The sequence below is a fragment of the Erinaceus europaeus genome, chromosome 20 (genome assembly GCF_950295315.1).
Source record: "Erinaceus europaeus chromosome 20, mEriEur2.1, whole genome shotgun sequence".
Taxonomy (NCBI): domain Eukaryota; kingdom Metazoa; phylum Chordata; class Mammalia; order Eulipotyphla; family Erinaceidae; genus Erinaceus; species Erinaceus europaeus.
In genome coordinates, this window is record NC_080181.1 from 15,291,833 (window position 1) to 15,310,239 (window position 18,407).

Genomic DNA, 18,407 nt, shown 5'->3' on the forward strand with positions numbered 1-18,407 from the left:
GAGAGGAGGGTAAAGCATAAGGGGAAAGAAAGATAGACATCTGCATACCTGCTTCACCGTTGATGAAGTGACCCCCACCTGCAGGTGGGGACCTGGGGGCTTGAACCGGGGTCCTTACTCTGGTTCTTGTGCTTCTTGCCATGTGTGCTTGTGCTACCACCTGGCCCCCTAAGATTTGTTGTTGAACTTGGTTGACTTCTCTGAGTGCCTTTGTCTGGATATGCAGACAGCACTGAACAAAGAGCTAGAGAACCTGAGCTCCATATCAGCTCCCTGTACACCCCTTTACTGGACCGCAGTTGTCTGTAAATGAAGGACAGTACTTCCCATCTACTAACTTATTCTAAAGAAGTAATTAGTCAACAACTGTACAGTAAACTAGTAATCCCTCAATAAAAAAAGAAACAATTAGACTGATATTCTGAGATTAGTGCATAAGTATGGTTACCATAGATAGTATTGATTATAATAAAAAGTTGGAATATGAAGAAGTGTATTACAGAATACATATGGAAATGCATATTGAATACATATAAGAATACAGAACACACAGTGTGATCTCATGTTTATAAAATGGAAAATTACATAATGTATATTTAGGCAACATATATGCCAAGTATATTTTTGAGTGTACCTATGTTTGCATAGTCATTTGGAATTATTAATATTCTAAAATATTAAGTGGTATTTGGGATAAAAGTGGATCCTTTGAGGGGCTGGGAGTTTATGGAATTTCAACTTCCAGCTGTGTAATCTTTATTTAAATTATTTTGCAGTTAGAACATATAATTGGAACATACTACTTTATAATCAGAAAACACATAAACATACTTACTTTGACACAAAAATATATTTTTTTCTATTAGCTTTAGGCTTTATTATTTTTTTAAAGGTATACCTTAGGCTTCAATAGAAAAAAGAAAGCATATTTTGGTGGCAATGAAGGAGGCAAATGGTCAAGAGATCAAAGATCAACTGCTTGAAAGGGACCAGGGCTCACAGCTTGGAGTGTTTGAAGAATTCTGCTTGGTCTCTTCCCTTTGAATAGATTTCTTACTGAGCTTGTGCTGCCCCCTACTGATGCAATTACATTGACCTACTCCTTGGAAATGATGGTCTTGTCCCTTGTTCCCTCTCTGTTCATTAACTTACGTGATTATAGTGGACAGAAAGTTGTTAGAGTGATTACAGAGAAATTAAAGCTGTTTTTAAGTTCATAATGGATCCAGAATGCTTTCGTTAAAGAGGTGCACTCTCAGATTTCTGGGTGAGCTAGGCAGTACTGGCTGTTGCATATAGAGGAAAGAGTTTCTCTCCTGAGCTCTCTATGGAGCTCAGAGGGTGGGCATGGGGTGAGTGTATGTGGGTGTCCTCATGTTTATACAATGTATATACTGTATATTCATCCCCTTGAATATACAGTGCTGGCTGGTAAATTTAATGTACTTTATATTGCTTGCAGCTCATCAACATCAACAAAAAGCTTAGAGAACACACAGAAGGCTCAGCCAGAGGTAAGAGGACTTTATCATTTTGCTGCTATGCCCATAAGGGCAAGGTGGCTAGGCTCCCAGATCCTGGGAGTGTGGCTACCACTCTTCTGTGACCTCTGTCTTAATACTTGATATGTCTTAATAAGGAGGCTAGTCTCTGGACAGAGCAGGGGCTCAGGGAATCTACATCCCTGAAGTAGGAACCCCCAGGAGTAGTTGGGAGTGCCAGGAGCATGCATTTTAACAGGGCAGCACATCTGAGGCCACTGGTATTTGAGTCAGAAAGGCCAGATTCAGGCCTAGATCTGCTGCCTCTTTGCACCTCCTCCATTTTGTCGTAAGTTGAGTGTGTAGAAGGACTTATTTGACCTGTTGTAATGTTCAAATCACATGATGATATGGAAGTTTTTTGTAACCTATGAGGCACTTTGCAAATACAAGGGGGTATGCATGTTCAAGGGTTAAGTGAAGAAGTTAATGATTAAGACTAAATATTTGGGGGCCTTTAGAAAGTGGACTGAGAACTCTTTTATATTAGTTTGCAGTGGAACTTCAAATAATTGCTGCTGAAGAATGAAATGGCTCCATTTCCCTCAACTCCTTTTGCTATTAAAAAAAAACAACTTGTAAGAGTCTCTTTTAAAAATTTTTTTGCCTCTAGGCTTATTGTTGGGGCTCAGCACCTACACCATGAATCCACTGCTCCTAGAAGCTATTTTTTCCCCTTTTGTTGCCCTTGTTTTTTTTTTTTTTTTTTTTTTGGTGTGGTCAGGTGGTTATTATTATTGCTTTCATTGATGTCATTGTTGTTGGATAGGACAGAGAGAAATCAAGAAAGGAGGGGAAGACAGAGAGGGGGAGAGAAAGATAGACACTTGCAGACCTGCTTTACAGCTTGTGAAGCAAGCCCCTGCAGATGGGGAGCTGGGGGCTCGAACCTGGATCCTTACGTGGGTCCTTGCACTTAACCCGTTGCACTACTGCGGCTACAGACAGACTATGACCCACATAGTCAACAACTGCCACCTCTCCAGATTCAAAGGAGGTCTCGAAACTTTACATCAGGCTCAACCTGACGCTGTTGACTGGCTACGGAAGAAGGGCAAACGCTAGAAGAAGAAACTACTGCCTACCCCCAGGAGTAGGCAGTAGTTTTTTAATAGCTGCCTTTCCTTCTTTGGGCTGTTTGTGATCCACACAGGCTTTTCTCACAGTGTAGTACAGGGGCCCCCTAAAACCCAAATATTTGTTGCTAGATGATACTGCCTTCTCAAACAGTAATGGAAATGGGGACCACATAATGCTACTTCACAGGTTTATTGAGTGTTGTCCCTGCCATGTAAGTCCTCCATGATAGGGAACAGTAATTACTGATGATTAATGCCACCCTTCTAGGAGTCTAATTATAAGGAAATGTTCACAGAATATAAATACTTTGGCAAGATAAGGACCCCCTGCTGTTGTCTAAATGCCCATTCAAACAAGCATGTTTGCCCTTTGAAACAAAGAGCTTAGTTCTTAAGTCAGTGCTCTTCACTGATGAGTTAATTATTTTAATTTTTGAGACAGATGAGGAGGACTGAATTATGGTTATTAATGATGATTCTCTAGCTCTCAGTAACCCTTGCAGTAACCTGATTGCAGTAGTTTATGTCCTATAAATAGTAGTAAATGACTTTTGCTCTGCTATGTAAGATTTGTTGAGTGTTTAGGAATGTTTATACCATCTTTCTCCCTCTAGAAACACATTTACTCTCCCATAACTACACGGCAGGTGATTGAGGAAGAAGAATCAAGTGGAAAGTCAGAGGCCACATACATGACCATGGTGAGTGAGGATGAGTCTGGGCCCAACTGAATGAGGTGTCTATTGATGGGACGAGTTGGGAATGACACAGGAAACTTGTGGGTGGAATGTGGCTAGGTCAGCTGTGGAAATCACTAGGGAAATCTGAGACACTGCAGTTCTGCTAGATAGAACAATCATATTAAATTTGCTTTCATACCTACTCATAAGTATTCTGGGTCACTACCTCAAATCCCTCTCTCCATTGTTACTGGTCATCTCTATCAGGAACAACAAAATAGATCCTTTTGTGGGCCCCCCATAGGACCTTGCCCTCAACTTGGATCAACAATGGTAGAGAATGTTCCATCCTTCAAAGGGAAGATGAACAACATACTCTATGCTACACCTGAGAAAGATAGGTCGATATTGGGGGCAGCTTGGAATGTTCCTACTCATGATCACAGAATGTGAGCTCAGATCTACAGGGTTGCAGAGGTCACATAGGCTCCTAAGCTGAAAATGGGCCCCAGACCACATCAAATAGATGGGGTTTACAGTCAACAATATTTATACCCCTTTCCCATATTAGGGAGCTACTTTCTTCCCTGATCCAGCTTTCTGTTCTTTTTCCAATCATGACATCATCTTCCCAGACAATAACTTGGATCCACCTGCATATCAGATTTTAGGCTCAAGGGCAAAAAAAAAATAAGGAAAATGAAAAAAAAAACAAAAACCTAGTATAGCCACAGACCCTTTGGAATTTAACTAAAATATGCCTACTAGCTATCTACAAAATAGAGGACCCCCAACTCTTCATCTACACTATTCCAGCCTTTAGGTCCATGATTGGTCAACAATTTTTTTGGCTTTCTATGTTAACTCTCTTTTCAGCCACCAGGTTCCAGATGTTAGCATGATGCTGACCAGACTTCCGTGGACAGACAACCCCACCAATGTGTCCTGGAGCTCCGCTTCCCTAGAGCCCCACCCTACTAGGGAAAGAGAGGTAGGCTGGGAGCATGGATCAACCTGTTAACACTCATGTTCAGCAGGGAAGCAATTACAGAAGCCAGACCTTCCACCTTCTGCATCCCACAATGACCTTGGGTCCATACTCCCAGAGGGTTAAAGAAGAATAAAAAAACTATCAGGGGAGGGATGGGATACAGAGTTCTGGCGGTGGGAATTGTGTGAAGCTGTACCCCTCTTATCCTATGGTTTTGTCAATGTTTCCTTTTATATATAATTTTTTTATAAAGTATTATGGGTCACTGAGGCTAGAGATAACTGGTTTTAGTTTAAGTGGCAAAAGGAGGCCATTTCATTAAGTGTTAGGCAAAATGTCTCAGTTCATCAGTACAGTACTGGTTGAACACAACCTCATCTGGGTGCTATAGGATACCTGAGCAAGCGCTGCGTTGCAAGGGATTATTTTCCTTCCTAGCAAAAGATCACTTCTATGTGGCAGGGGAGGTGGCTCAGTGGTGAAACATAGGATTTATTTGCATGAGGTCTCAATTTCAGTTCCTGGCAAGGCATAAGCTGAAGTTTTGATCCAGGTTTCTCTTTCTCTGACTTTTTTTTTTAATTAGTGATTTAATAATGATTAACAAAATTATAAGAAAACAGGGTACAGTTCCCACCACCAGAGTTTTGTGTCCTATCCCCTCCATTGCAAGCGTCCCTATTCTTTATTTCTCTGGGAGTATGGACAAACGATCTTTATGGTGTGCAGAAGATAAAGGGTCTGGCTTGTGTAATTGCTTCTCTGCTAAACATGAACATTGGCAGGTTGATCCATACCCCCACCCTCTTTCTATATTTCCCTAGTTGGGTAGGGCTGTAGGTAGGTGAAGTTCCAGGACACATTGGTGAAGTCATCTACCTAGGGAAGTCAGGTTGGCATCATGGTAGCATCTGCAACTTGATGGTTGAAAGGCAGTAAGGTAAAACAAGATTAATTGTTTAATAAACAGGAACCCAAAGATAAGAATAGAGCAGATGAAACTAGGAGTCTTTGCATGGGCTCATGGTTTTAGTAATTTTTGCCTGAGTCCAATTGCTAACATGCAGGTAGACTAAAAATATTGTCTGGGAAGATGGTGTCAGAGCTGAGAATAGGCCTAGAAATCTGGCTTAGGATAGAGAGTAGCTCCCAAATATGAGGAAAGTATCTTAATACCACTAATTATAAACCCCATCAGTTTGGCCTAGGACCCATATCCATATTTAGCACAGGGGCTAAATATGTAAGCTTTGTATCCCTGTCAGCCTGAGCTTGCAGTCCATGGTCATAGCTAGGAACATTCTAGGCTGCACTCATTTCAGGACCAGTTCTCCTTGAGTGGCATAGTAGGTTGACCCAGCCTCCCTTTGGAAAGTGGGGTAGTCCCTACCATTGCTGTTCTACATTAAAGGCAAGGCCCTGTAGAGGCCCACAAGAGGGCTTATGATGATGTTCCTGATGGAAATGACCAGTGATAGTGATCTCTCTGACTTTTTAAAAAATAGAGACAGAGAAAGAATGAAAGAGACAACACCAAAATTTCTTTCAATGCAGTGGGTGCAAGGCTTGAATCTGGGTTGTGCATATGACAAAGTAGCTCACTATCCAAGTGAGCTATTTTGCTGACCCTGCCGCACCGCTGACTTTTTTTTTTTGAGAGAGAGAGAGAGAGATACCCCAAAGCACTGCTCAGCTGTGGCTTATGGTTGGTACGGGGGGATTGAACCTGGGACTTTGGAGCCTCAGGAACTGGAGTCTGTTTGCATAACTATTATGATATCTCCCCCATCCCCTCTTTGACTTTTGAATCTCAGAAGATAAACAAATTTAAAATAAACAAAATGGTTCCTTCCAAAGTAATAAATGAAAGTAATAAATTCAAAAAAAGTAATAAATTCTGTGACTATACCTTGACAATCTAGCAGCCAGGCAAGCTGCATGCTGAATTTCATATTATAAGTTGTCTGGTTCCTGCTTTCTTTTAGCTCAACTTCCAGGGAAGTATAACACCTAGCAGAGGCACCTGATATGTAGTGAGCAGGAGTAAGAACAAGGAGAGTGAGGTGACAGTGGACACAGTGCTATTTATGGACTAATTATAGGTACCTGGACCATGAAAGGAACAGTGTTCTGCTAGCCTTCTGAAGTCTAGCCTCATCTGTGGGGAGATGCTGCTTGTGTTTGTTCCTGCTGCCCTAACACCCAGGACACATGACTCTCAGATGATTGCAGCAGGGGAAAGTTCTGCCAGAGAACTGTTAGATCGGAGACCTGGCCTGATTCCACCCACTGGAGCAGCAGCTCCATTCCCAGGTTGTACTGAAGGAAGTAATTTTTCTCCTTCTGTCCCTTGACCATTATTGTCATGTAATGCCTCTTAAAGAGGTGCTATTATGACTGCTGAGCCTGTCCCACCTGAGGAACACTGCTTGCAGAGATTTTGGGAGGAGAGATGACATAAACTGCCTCTCCTGGGTTCAGTGTGGAATGCCTATGATTTAACCTGAAGAAAATAGTACTCTGTTCTGTTGAAATGGATCCAGTCAAACAAATGTGGTAAGAGGCCAAGGCCAACTTAAATGCCATCAGTGACTTGTCAAGTTAATTTAAAACAAGTTAATTTAGGTGCCAAATTAAACAACTCTGTGGTAAATTCTGACCTGTAGGCCACTTAATACATTAAAAAAGAAATAACATAATCATATACTGATGAAAAACAACAGAAATAACATTTAAAAATATTGATTAATAGTAGGTTACAAGATTGTAGAATTACAGTGTATAGTTCCACATCACTAAAGTTCTGTGTCCCCATCCTCCTACCTCCCAAAGAGAACCACCATAGTTTTTCCAGGTCTTAGAGACAGTGTGTTGGATTCTCTCAAAAACACTATTTTTTAATGTGGCTTAGGGGAATGAACTGGGGAGCTTATATTTGTGCAATACCATTGAGATATCTACCCAGCCCATTTCTTTCTATTCTGTATCCTTGTGGTGGAAGAGAGGAGGAGGGAGAGGAGGGAGATAGGCAGGCAGGCAGGCAGGCAGGCATAGGACTGAGAGGGAGAGGCATGAATATACCTTTCCACTATCCATGGTACTCCCAATGTACTCTTGTCCAGTTGTACTTCCATCTGATCCTATGTGCCCAGCATTGAACCGGCGCCTCCTATGGTGAGGCATGTGCTCTAGCAATTGAGATAACTCCCAGTCCTACTTATGATAAAAATACATATATTTATGGGAGCCAGGTGGTGGTAGCACAGCCGGTTAAGCGCACAGTGACACAAAGTGCAAGGACCAGAGTAAGGATCCCAGTTCAAGCCCCCGGTTCCCCACCTGCAGGGGAGTCCCTTCACAGGCGGTGAAGCAGGTTTGCAGGTCTATCTTTCTCTTCCCCTCCCTGTCTTCCCCTCCTCTCTCTATTTCTCTCTGCCCTAGCCAACAGTGATGACAGTAATAACTACAACAATAAAACAACAAGGGCAACAAAAGGGAAAATAAATAAATATTGAAATTAAAAAAATAAAAACTATATATTTATTTTTATGATAGATTAGATAGCACACTTTGTCATATTTAGTATTGTAGTTTAAATGGGGCCCCACTTATATGTAGCTAGCATTCTACCCACTTCCCAATTTGCTACTTGTTTGAGGCCTTGGATACAGAGATGTCACCTGAGAGGGAGTAACATAGAATATTACCATTACTATTACTACTACTACCACCACCACCACCACCACCACCAGTCAAATTGATTACACCAAGCAGAACACCCTTCCTGAGTGTATGGCACAGCAGTTAGGACCACAAGTTTTGGAGTTAGACAGATCCAAGTCTAAATCCTGACCGTGTGACTTACAAGCTAGATGAGCTTGGGCAGATACCTTGATATTTCATCATGTACCTCAGTTTCCTCATCCTTAAAATGGCACTGTGTCCCTCCAGGATCAAAGGAGATGGTACTTGTGAAATATACAACTGGACCAGTTCCATGGAAATGACTCAGTGAATAGTTGCTATTTTTTGAATAATAATTATTATGGTTGAAATCCTTCTTACTAATGTCCTTTGTTTCTTTCCCTTCTATTCCCTGCAGCATCCAGTCAGGCCTTCCCTGAGGTCAACACCAAATAACCCACCTGAAAAGTGGTCAGCTGGGATAATGATCAAAGCAGAGTCAGCATACTGAGAGGGAAGAAGAGCTGCCTCCTCCCCAATGCCAGAGACTATCTCACCCTTGAATCCTGCACCACTGGACTGCTTAGTTCAGCTCCTCCTATTTGTCTTCCAGCGTCATTTCTTGGTCACAGGTCTAAAGATGGAGGGTTCAGAGTCTGGGAGCAAGACAGGACAGCTCCAGAGGAGCAGAGCCTGGTTGGGGTGTGGTATGTGTGCAGAGCATGGGCTTAGTCCTTCTAGATGAGGGACATTGGCCTTGGGGGACCTGTCTGGACTTCTACAGCACCTCTAACTCTCCATTGGGTCAGTCCCTCTGCTTAGGTGGTGTTTCAGGGAAGAATCCCTGAAGTCAAAATCAGCCCAAATGATTCTGTTGGCAAATCATCACTAAATAAATGTGGTTTGTGGAAATCATCCTGTTCTTATATCCTAGCTGGAGGCCAAGTGGAGATTTGGTGAGGAATTCAGTCAGGAACTCTTACAACAGCTGGTATTCCTGGCAGAAGCTATATGTAACTCAACACAGGGTGATAGGACTCGTCTTTGTTCTTTTTTTTTTTTAATTAAAAAAATGTATTTATAAAAAGGAAACACTGACAAAACCATAGGATAATTGGAGTACAACTCCACACAATTCCCACCACCAGAACTCAGAACTCTGTATCCCATCCCCTCCCTTGATAGCTTTCCTATTCTTTAACCCTCTGGGAGCATGGACCCAAAGTCATTGTGGGATGCAGAAGGTGGAAGGTCTGGCTTCTGTAACTGCTTCCCTGCTGAACATGGGCATTGACAGGTTGATTCATACTCCCAGCCTGCCTGCCTCTCTCTTTCCCTATTGGGGCAGGGTTCTGAGGAATCAGAGCTCCAGGACACATTGGTGGGATTGTCTGTCCAGGGAAGTCTGGTCAGCATCATGCTAGCATCTGGAACCTGGTGGCTGAAAAGAGAGTTAACATAGAAAGCCAAACAAGTTGTTGACGAATCATGAACCTAAAGGCTGGAGTAGTGCAGATGAAGAGTTGGTTAGGTCTCCGTTCTGTGGATAGCTAGTAGGCATATTTTAGTTATATTCCAAAGGGCCTGTGGCTATTGATCTTTGTTCTGTGAAAGGTTTTTTTTTGGGGGGGGGGATAATGATATTAAGTGGGTTGGAGAAGGGATATGAATATCACTCTCAGATTTAACCCTTTGCTTATTTTTAAAAAAGGTTTTTGTTATTTACTGCCTGTAAGATAGAGATTTTTCTCACAAGAGAACCTCAGAAAGAACCCAGAAAACTACTCTGAAACATGTAGTATCAGGGAGCAGATTGGGAAACTCAGGTATACAAGCTCTGAGCTCAGCCAGCTGGATCAGTTATTTTTCCTGGCTGCACTCCAGTGCATCTTAGTTCTGGACGGATCTCATATCCTGAATGTCTGTTTGCTGGCCTCATCGGAGGTGTCCTGATTAGAAATTCTTGGGTAGAGCATGGACATCTGTTTTTTCAGAAGTGACACTAGTGGGTTGGTAAAGTGGACAGATACTGATTTTTAACTGTTGGTCTGAAATGTAAAATTCCTGAACTTCAGTTGCCATTATAATATTTGATAAGATTTTTTTTTTTTCCTCCAGATTTATTGCTGGGGCTTGGTGCCTACACTACGAATCCACTACTCCTGGAGACCATGTTTTCCCATTTTTGTTGCCCTTATTGTTGTATTTATTGTTACTATTGTCATTGTTGTTGTTGTTGTTGGATAGGACAGAGAGAAATGGGAGAGGAGGGGAAGACAGAGAGGGGAAGAGAAAGATAGACACCTGCAGACCTGCTTCACCGATTGTGAAGTGACCCCCTTGCAGGTGGGGAGCCGGAGGCTGGAACTGGGATTCTTACACCTGCTCCTTGCACTTTGTGTGCATTTAACTCACTGCACTACCACCAGGCCCCCCACAGTTAGCTTCTTTTAACTTGTTCCCCCTACACATAATTGGATGTAAGGGCAATCTGGCTGTGATATATGTCACCCCATTGATTTATTGATTGACAGGCTTGATTCAGCTGATCTGTCTGACTAGGCGGATGTTCCCTTCCTCCCTCACCATCCTATGTGAGTCCCTCCCTCCTGAAGTTGAGCACTTAGTTGAAAAGGACAACCTTTCCCTGAATAGAGACAGACTGATCTTGGTATACGAATAGCTGTGCTCCCCTGCTAGAACCTCCAAGCTCTTAAGGTCCCCTACATATAAAATGGAAACTCATAGGATTTATTCTGAGGACTAAATAAGATCATTTAGAGATCAAAGCCTGGTCTGACCCTTTTATCTCCTTTATATGTGTTTTCTCTGGTTGGATTTTTAAAAACTTTTTATTTATAAAAAGGAAACATTGACAAAACCGTAGGATAAGAAGGGTACAACTCTACACAATTCTCACCACCAGAACTCTGTATCCCATTTCCTCCCCCTGATAGCTTTCCTATTCTTTAACCCTCTGGCAGTATGGACCCAAGGTCATTGTGGGATGCAGAAGATAGAAGGTCTGGCTTCTGTAATTGCTTCCCTGCTGAACATGGGCATTGACAGGTCGATTCATACTCCCAGCCTGCCTGCCTCTCTCTTTCCCTATTGGGGCGGGGTTCTGGGGAATCAGAGCTCCAGGACATATTGGTGGGGTTGTCTGTCTAGGGAAGTCTGGTCAGCATCATGCTAGCATCTGGAACCTGGTGGTTTACAAGAGAGTTAACATAGAAAGCCAAACAAATTGTTGACCAATCATGGACCTAAAGGCTGGAATAAGGCAGATGAAGAGTTGGGGGATACTCTATTTTGTAGATAGCTAGTAGGCATATTTTAGTTAAATTCCAAAGGGTCTGTGGCTATACTAATTTTTTGTTTATTTGTTTTTGTTTTTCCTTTTTCTTTTTGCCCCTGAGCCTGAAATCTGATATGCCAGTGGATCCAAGTTATTGTCTGGGGAGATGATATCATGGCTGGAAAAAGGACCAGAAAGCTGGCTCAGGGAAGAGAGTAGCTCCCTAATATGGGAAAGGGGTATAAATATTGTTGACTGTAAACCTCATCGATTTGATGTGATTTTGGGGCACATAATTAGCTTAGGAGCCTGTGTGACCTCTGCATCCCTCTAGATCTGAGCTCACATTCTGTGGTCATAAGTAAGAACATTCCATGTTGCCCTGATATCGACCCATCTTCCTCAGGTGTAGCATAGAGTATGTTGTCCATCATCTCTTTGGAGGATGGAACATTCTCTACTGTTGTTGATCCAAGTTGAGGGCAAGGTCCTATGGGGGCCCACAAAGGAGTCTATTTTGTTGTTCCTGCTAGAAATGACCAGTAATAGTGGAGAGAGGGAATTACTCGAGTTCTAGGCCCATCCAGTCTGTTTGGAAATCTCAGGACTCCCTGATGAGGCCCCAGCTGATGGAATGGCCTGATAGTAACTAAAGAGTCATCGTTAAAGTATGCCAGTCTCTTGCCCTTATCCAGCTTTTGCAGTTCTTGCTTTGATAAGGTTAGCTTTGGTGTGAGTGAGAGAACTGTAATAGGAAGTAGGTGAGGAGGGTATCTAAGTCTAAGTAGACACTATTTCATTATGAACTTGATACTGACTCACTACAGACTGTTGTATATTTTTGCTTTCAGGTATATATTTTGCCTGGATTTATGGATGCATGTAAACATATGCTCTATCTTATGGGACCTGGCCTGTATCTAGGTTTTGGGACATTGTTAGGAAGTGAACCTCTTGAATGGAATTAGAGAATACCGTGAAAGGAAAGGTCTCACTCAAGTAATGAGGGTGAAGGGTTGACATCCCATGCCTGACATCTCTGTACACAGTCTGAAGTGAGGCATGCTGAGGTGGTACTTGTTGCATTGATTAGGTTGGGATCGTCGGATGCAGTATCATTTGGTATGACTTGAGAGAAGCATGCAGGAAAGTGAGCCCCACCCTAAGGTTCCAGGACTGGGGGAAATATAGGCTCTATAGAAGAAGTGGGAGGTTCATGCTGTCTAAGGGTTTAAGAAGACAATAGATAGTTATTGCTGTAATCACAATGTTTGGCAATTGGGTTAACTGTGAAAAATCCCTTTGTTTGGATTTGTTGTATCATACACATCATCACCATATTTTATGTCCTTTGACATTTTTTGTATATAGCTATGCCACCGGTTGCTTCTGTTCTCCCTGGACTAAGCTTTTAAGAGAGTCAACATATCAAAGACTCAGCCTGTGTATTAAAAAGACACAGGTTGGATTTATTTTATGGTAATTCAGTCCTCATCTCTTGCTATTTTTTATCATTTGGGGAAGAAACTCTTTAACTCTAAAATGTTAGGATGCTGAGCTTGGGAAAAGATTCTGTATAGTTTCCATGGGTGAATTCTTAAGGGCAGGGATGCTTTTGGAGACTGAGTGAATTGTGTCTCTTTCCAGTAGAAACTTTAGTGAAATGTTTGGTTATTTAAATTTTCAGAACTTTAAGTTCCCAGAACATGATGGTCCTGTATTGTAAGACTTGTAGAAACACACAGGCCTTTGCCAACATAAAGAAGCTTAAGGTTTGTAGTGAGTGGAGCTCTGCCCACTAGGGATCTTCTTTAAGAGGCTGCAGCCTTCTGTCAGTCCTCTAGACTTCGATTTCCAGTTGTCACCCTACTCTTTTTTCCTTCTATTATCCAGTCTTCATCTTTTGGCTAATCACTGTGCTTGCATGACTATGATAGCAGTTTCCTTTTATAGCACAGTAGATCTGTGTGCATCTGTGTGTGCAATTGGAAGGAAATTATGTTTCCACTGAATTAACTTAATTACTGAGAACCAAAGAACCTTTGGTTGTAATTTTATCCAGCATAGAACAGTTACCCTCTTACAAATAATAAGCAGAATTTCTCAGGACAACTGCTCTGTCCTGACCAGCTGGTCTGGAAATGTGGTCTGGGAGATCAGGCAATCCATTACCACTTCTGTAAAACCTAATTCTCAAAATCTCTCAACTTTATAAAAAAATAAATAAATAAAGGAACTTAGAACTTTTGTTTTTTTCCCAGAAAGCCAAATCTTGTTTCACAGATTATATAAGCAACAGTGACTTACTTTTTTTCCAGATTGGTTATTTATTGCCTTTTGTGTTCTGGTGCCATCTTATCTATTCATCCACATCTTCTATTTTTTTTTGTTTCATGACAGGAACTGTCTACTCCATATCATTTTGTTTGTTTTTAAGTTTTTTTAAAAATTTTTATTGATAGGACAGAGAGAAATTAAAAGGGAGAGGAGAGATACCTGCAACACTGATTCACTGCTCATAAAGCTTACTCTTGTAGGTATCAGTGATTTGAACCTGGATCTTCGTGCATAGTAACATGTGCACTCAATTAGGTGAGCCACTGCCAAGCCCCAGTCTTTCCTACTTTGAATTCTCTGTTCTTGGTGTTTCCCTGCCTGGAATCCTGTTTCCTTTTTGCCTATCCAAATTTACATTCCTTCAAGACCCTGCTTGAGTCCTTCCTTGTGTGGGTGAACTATTTCTTTCTAGATTTTTATCTTAGCAGATTTTATTCCCAGTGGTCTTTTAATTGTGGGTTATTTTCTCTGGGGCCTTCAGCTCTCAGGGATCCTGTTTTTTTTTTTTTTTTTTCCATATGAGGATTGCAGTATATGAGTCTTTGTGGAGATAACCCTTTCCTGGAATTTCTAGGTTGTAGAGTAGAATAGCTTGTGCAGGAATTGTTCTACATGCCTTGGCTGGGTAAGGGCAGGACAGTGGAGTTTCTATCTTTTTTTCCAGATATGAAAGAGACATTTGTTCATTTTCATTTGCCCTGGGAACAGAAGAGGCCTATTGCAAACCCAGAAGAGTAAGACACAATCTCTGATCCTATAGAACTATAGTCTATATGGGAAGATAAGATGTAGAAATTAAAAAATGACAGCTCTATTAGGTTCATGTAAGTGTGGAGACCCAAGAAATACCAGAAATACCTTTGTTCCTACTCCCTGTATATGGGACTACCCTTAGCATGATCTGTTTGGACTTTTTAAAACTTAATTAATTTTTATCAGAGCACTGCCCAGCTCTTGCTTATGGTAGTATTAGGGATTGAATCTGAGACCTCAAAACCTTAGGCACAGACAGCTCTTTGCATAACCATTATGCAATCTCCCCAACTCAGATCTATTGGAATTTTATACACTCATCTCCTATTTTCAGTGCAAGCTCTCAAAGGCTGTACTGTATCTCATTCATTTCTGGGTCTCCAGCTTCTAGGGTTGTATCTGACACATGAGTAATATTAAACAGGTATTTGAATATGCTGAATGAGGGACTTGATAAAGGGTCAGTATACCTAATGTCACAGAAACACACATAACAGTGTATGTAGGAAATAAGTTACCGGTAGGCTTCTTTGACACCGGCTTTTAAAATGATTTATCTCATGAGAAGGAGAACCCTGTGCAAGTGTAGCTGTGCTTTAGCACAACTGGTTCTGAGGATTGAACCTGGGGCCCTACACATTCAAGTCTTATGAGGTACCAGCTGAGCAGCCTCCTTGGCTATTGAAGATTTCTGGTGAAAGATAAAATGCTTGCTTAACAGGCAAGAATGGGAGGAAGTTCCCAGAAGAGGCAGTCTTCTGAGAAGGCATGGATGAAGATGTGAATGAGGATGGAAGCAGATAGCATAATGGTTATGTAAAGAGAATGACATGCCTGAGGCTCCAAAGTCCCAGGTTCAATCCCCCACACCACCGTTAGCCAGAGTTGAGCAGTGCTCTGGTAAAAAACAAAACAAAACAAAACAAAAAAAACCCTGTGTGAGTTAAGAGAAATCTCAGCTAGTTTGGAATGACTTAAGAACGCATGGGGCAGAGGAGAGAGGGGAGTGCAAAATGTCACTATCTTGTGCAGGAACAGGCTGTTGACTGCTCTACAGAGCACCCAGAGATCAGGTTTTTGTTTACCGGTCTCTTCTCCCTAAGCCCCCAAACCTGCCTTCTCATAATCCTTTGCTCAGAGAATGGAAAAACTTAATATTTGTTGAAGGCAATGCTTCTTAAACTTTAATGTGTTTAAACTTTAATGTGTTTTTGTTGCCCTTTTTTATTATTGTTGTAGTAATTATTGTTGTTATTGATGGCATTGTTGTTAGGACAGAGAGAAATGGAGAGAGGAGGGGGAGAGAAAGATAGACACCTGCAGACTTCCTTCACCACCTGTGAAGCAACACCCCTGCAGGTGGGGAACCGGGGACTTGAACCAGGATCCTTACTCTGGTCCTTGCGTGACTTTGCATTTCTAAGAAATTCCCAGCTAATGCTCATGATGCTTGTCTAAGGGCCACTTTTGAGAAATGAAGCCATTTGACCATGGGAAGGAAGAACTTTCCTCAAACTGAGAAGGTAACTTGCATCTAAGAAGCAGTTGCATACATGAAATTAATGCAGAAATTTATTAAGGGTAAATTACCTGCAAGGGGTCTCAGCACTGGAGGTGGTGTACAGGCTCTCTGTCCAAGAGAAGACAGACAGACACACACACACACACACACACACACACTCTCCTCTCTTGTAGTGGGCTTCTTCTGAGATAAAATGAGATCAAGTGAGTTCAGTGTGGTATGGTGTAGATTGTAGTGGGCTTCTTATACCCCACTGAAAGAATGTCTTAGTTTAATATTCAACTAAATATTAAACTAAGAATAGGTTAATAATAAGGTTTGTCTAAGAATATCGATGCATAAAGTCCTAGAAACATGTTATATGCTTCTTAGTTCTATCAAAATTAATGATTATGCTTGTGGCTTCATTAATGTGCATGTTTCACTAATCATTATAGTACATATGACTTCATTCCTGGACTAGAATTGCTGACCTAGGATGGTGCAAAATAAAGATGGAGTCACTGCTCCCAGAATCTTTAGGGTAATGTGAAGGTATCCTCAAGTAGGCCTTCCAAAGGCAAAAGCCACTTTTTTTTTTTTTTTTTTTTTTTTGGCTTTTTATATGACATTGTTTCTTCCAGCAGAATAGGCAGTTGACTGTTGTCTAATAAAATCTTCAGTGGGGGCCCCCAAAATCTTTATGAGTGGAACACATGCCTTTCATGTGGTCTGGATTAGGATGGTGATTTAATGTCTCCCTTTCTCAAAAAAGTGTCTCAGGTATTGCATGTGGGAGATCCTGGGTTCATTTTGACACTCCATTAAAAAATCTTCAGTGATAAATGGCATAAAGTAGAAATGTCAAAAGCTGGACTTCAGCCCCCCAAACTCCCCCCCCCAACAACCCATCCTCATTACAGGTGTCTTCATTCTGCAAATGCCTCTTTTGAGTTTCTGTTTCCAGGACTTTCATTGGCTCCTTGGAAAGGCTTGCTCTTTGAGACTGTCTGGACATCCAGAGACTGGAGTGAGTCATGGCTGTGGTGATGGTGGTGGTGGTGGTGGCGGTGGCAGTGGCAGTGACAGTGATGGTGATCTGCAGCAGTTTCCACCTTGGCTCTCCCTATCAGAGTCCCCTTACTCCTCCTAGTCTAGTGCATTCTGACCTTTTGTCTTGGAGGGTTGAATTGGACAAAAATTGTTATTGAATTAGAAGCTGTATATTTGATTTCTCTTAGCTAAATTCTGGGTGGAGGCAGAACTTCTGGATCCAATTCTTACGTCAAGTGATTCTCAGATAGAAGCTTCTCTATCTATCTACCCAGCATGAGGCTAAGTGAATTGGACAAGTAGTTTCCTATAGCTTCCAGACCTCACAGGCACTTTCAACAGCACTTTCAAAAAGGAAGAGGCCGGCTACATCAAACCAAAACTCTCTGGCTGATATGTGCCTGCTGCAGCATGGGTAACTGTGCTGCTGACTGGGCCAGCCTAAGAGCAGAAAAGCCCAGGCTGGGCTTGTGCTAGTTCATCCTACCAGGCTCACCCTGAGGGAGGCCTGGGATAAGGACAGCTGGACACAGGCTGTGGTGTGGGGCCTCATCCAAGGCTGCCCCTCTTTTCTGTACCTGGCTTTCTTTCCTAGGGGCTGCATGCTCTGTGCATGAGCCAGTCATAGACAGACTCTAGAGCAGTGACAGGCCTTTTGGAACAATCTGTGTAAAATCTGGGGTAGGAGAACCACAGAGCCTCCTACCTGTTCTCCAAGCTCTGGTCCATTTCTCTTCCCACCAGTACAGAATCTCTTTAGGGATCATGGCTGAATCATTGCTTTCATACAATGTCCAACTTTCCAAACTCACCCAAATTCCTATCACCTGTTAATTGAGTGTCTGTTCTGAGCTAGCCTCTCATTAGTTCCTCCATGTCTTCCTTTTGATACCTTTTGTATCCTCTCCAGAGCCCCATGGCTTCATCTGTTCTCTAGTCTTATCTTCTCTGGGCCTCTCTAAACAACCCAAGTGCCTTCAATTCTTGGAGTCAAAGTGGAATGCTGGAAAACCCCAGTGTTTTACACAGACCTCAGTCCTATTCCTGGCTCTCCTCTTGACTACCTCATGTAAACTTGCATGAGTTAAGACCTATGCATCTCTGTTTCTTTGTTTGCAATTAAAAAAAAATTATTTATGTAAGGCTACAGTTAAATTGCATGGTGCCAGGGTATAGAGTGAATACTTCAGCTGTCACCTGTCACAAGTGTACTTGGTTGCTGCATGAGGACTTGTGTTTATATCTCCTCAGAAAAGTGGGGGTCACCTTCTTTGACTAGGATCACATCAGCATTCTTGCCCCCAAGTTCTTCTACTTATTATATTAGCCTGTTTTTTCCTTTCTCTTTCAAAGGATCCACAAGAGTAGAGAGAACTGAATTAGAGCCAGGAGAACTTTGTACCCTCAATGGTTTTAGTACTCAGCAACAATGTCCAGCTTTGTGTCAACTACTCCCCATCTCTACCAATCACCACCTCCCAATATCTTCA

At 42.0% G+C, this 18,407-nt stretch overlaps 1 protein-coding gene across 4 annotated transcripts in view; it reads left to right on the forward strand.

The window, feature by feature from the left end:
• JAML (junction adhesion molecule like) overlaps positions 1 to 8,887 on the forward strand; it is a 46,933-nt gene extending 38,046 nt beyond the window's left edge. For all 4 annotated transcript variants that reach the window (XM_060179984.1, XM_060179985.1, XM_060179983.1 and 1 more), the window contains 3 exons: positions 1,463 to 1,514; positions 3,235 to 3,321; positions 8,394 to 8,887. In XM_060179984.1, coding sequence (XP_060035967.1) covers positions 1,463 to 1,514; positions 3,235 to 3,321; positions 8,394 to 8,486 — 232 coding nt within the window. In that variant the 3' untranslated portion in view covers positions 8,487 to 8,887. The remainder of the gene's footprint in view (positions 1 to 1,462; positions 1,515 to 3,234; positions 3,322 to 8,393) is intronic.
• Positions 8,888 to 18,407: the final 9,520 nt, after the last annotated feature.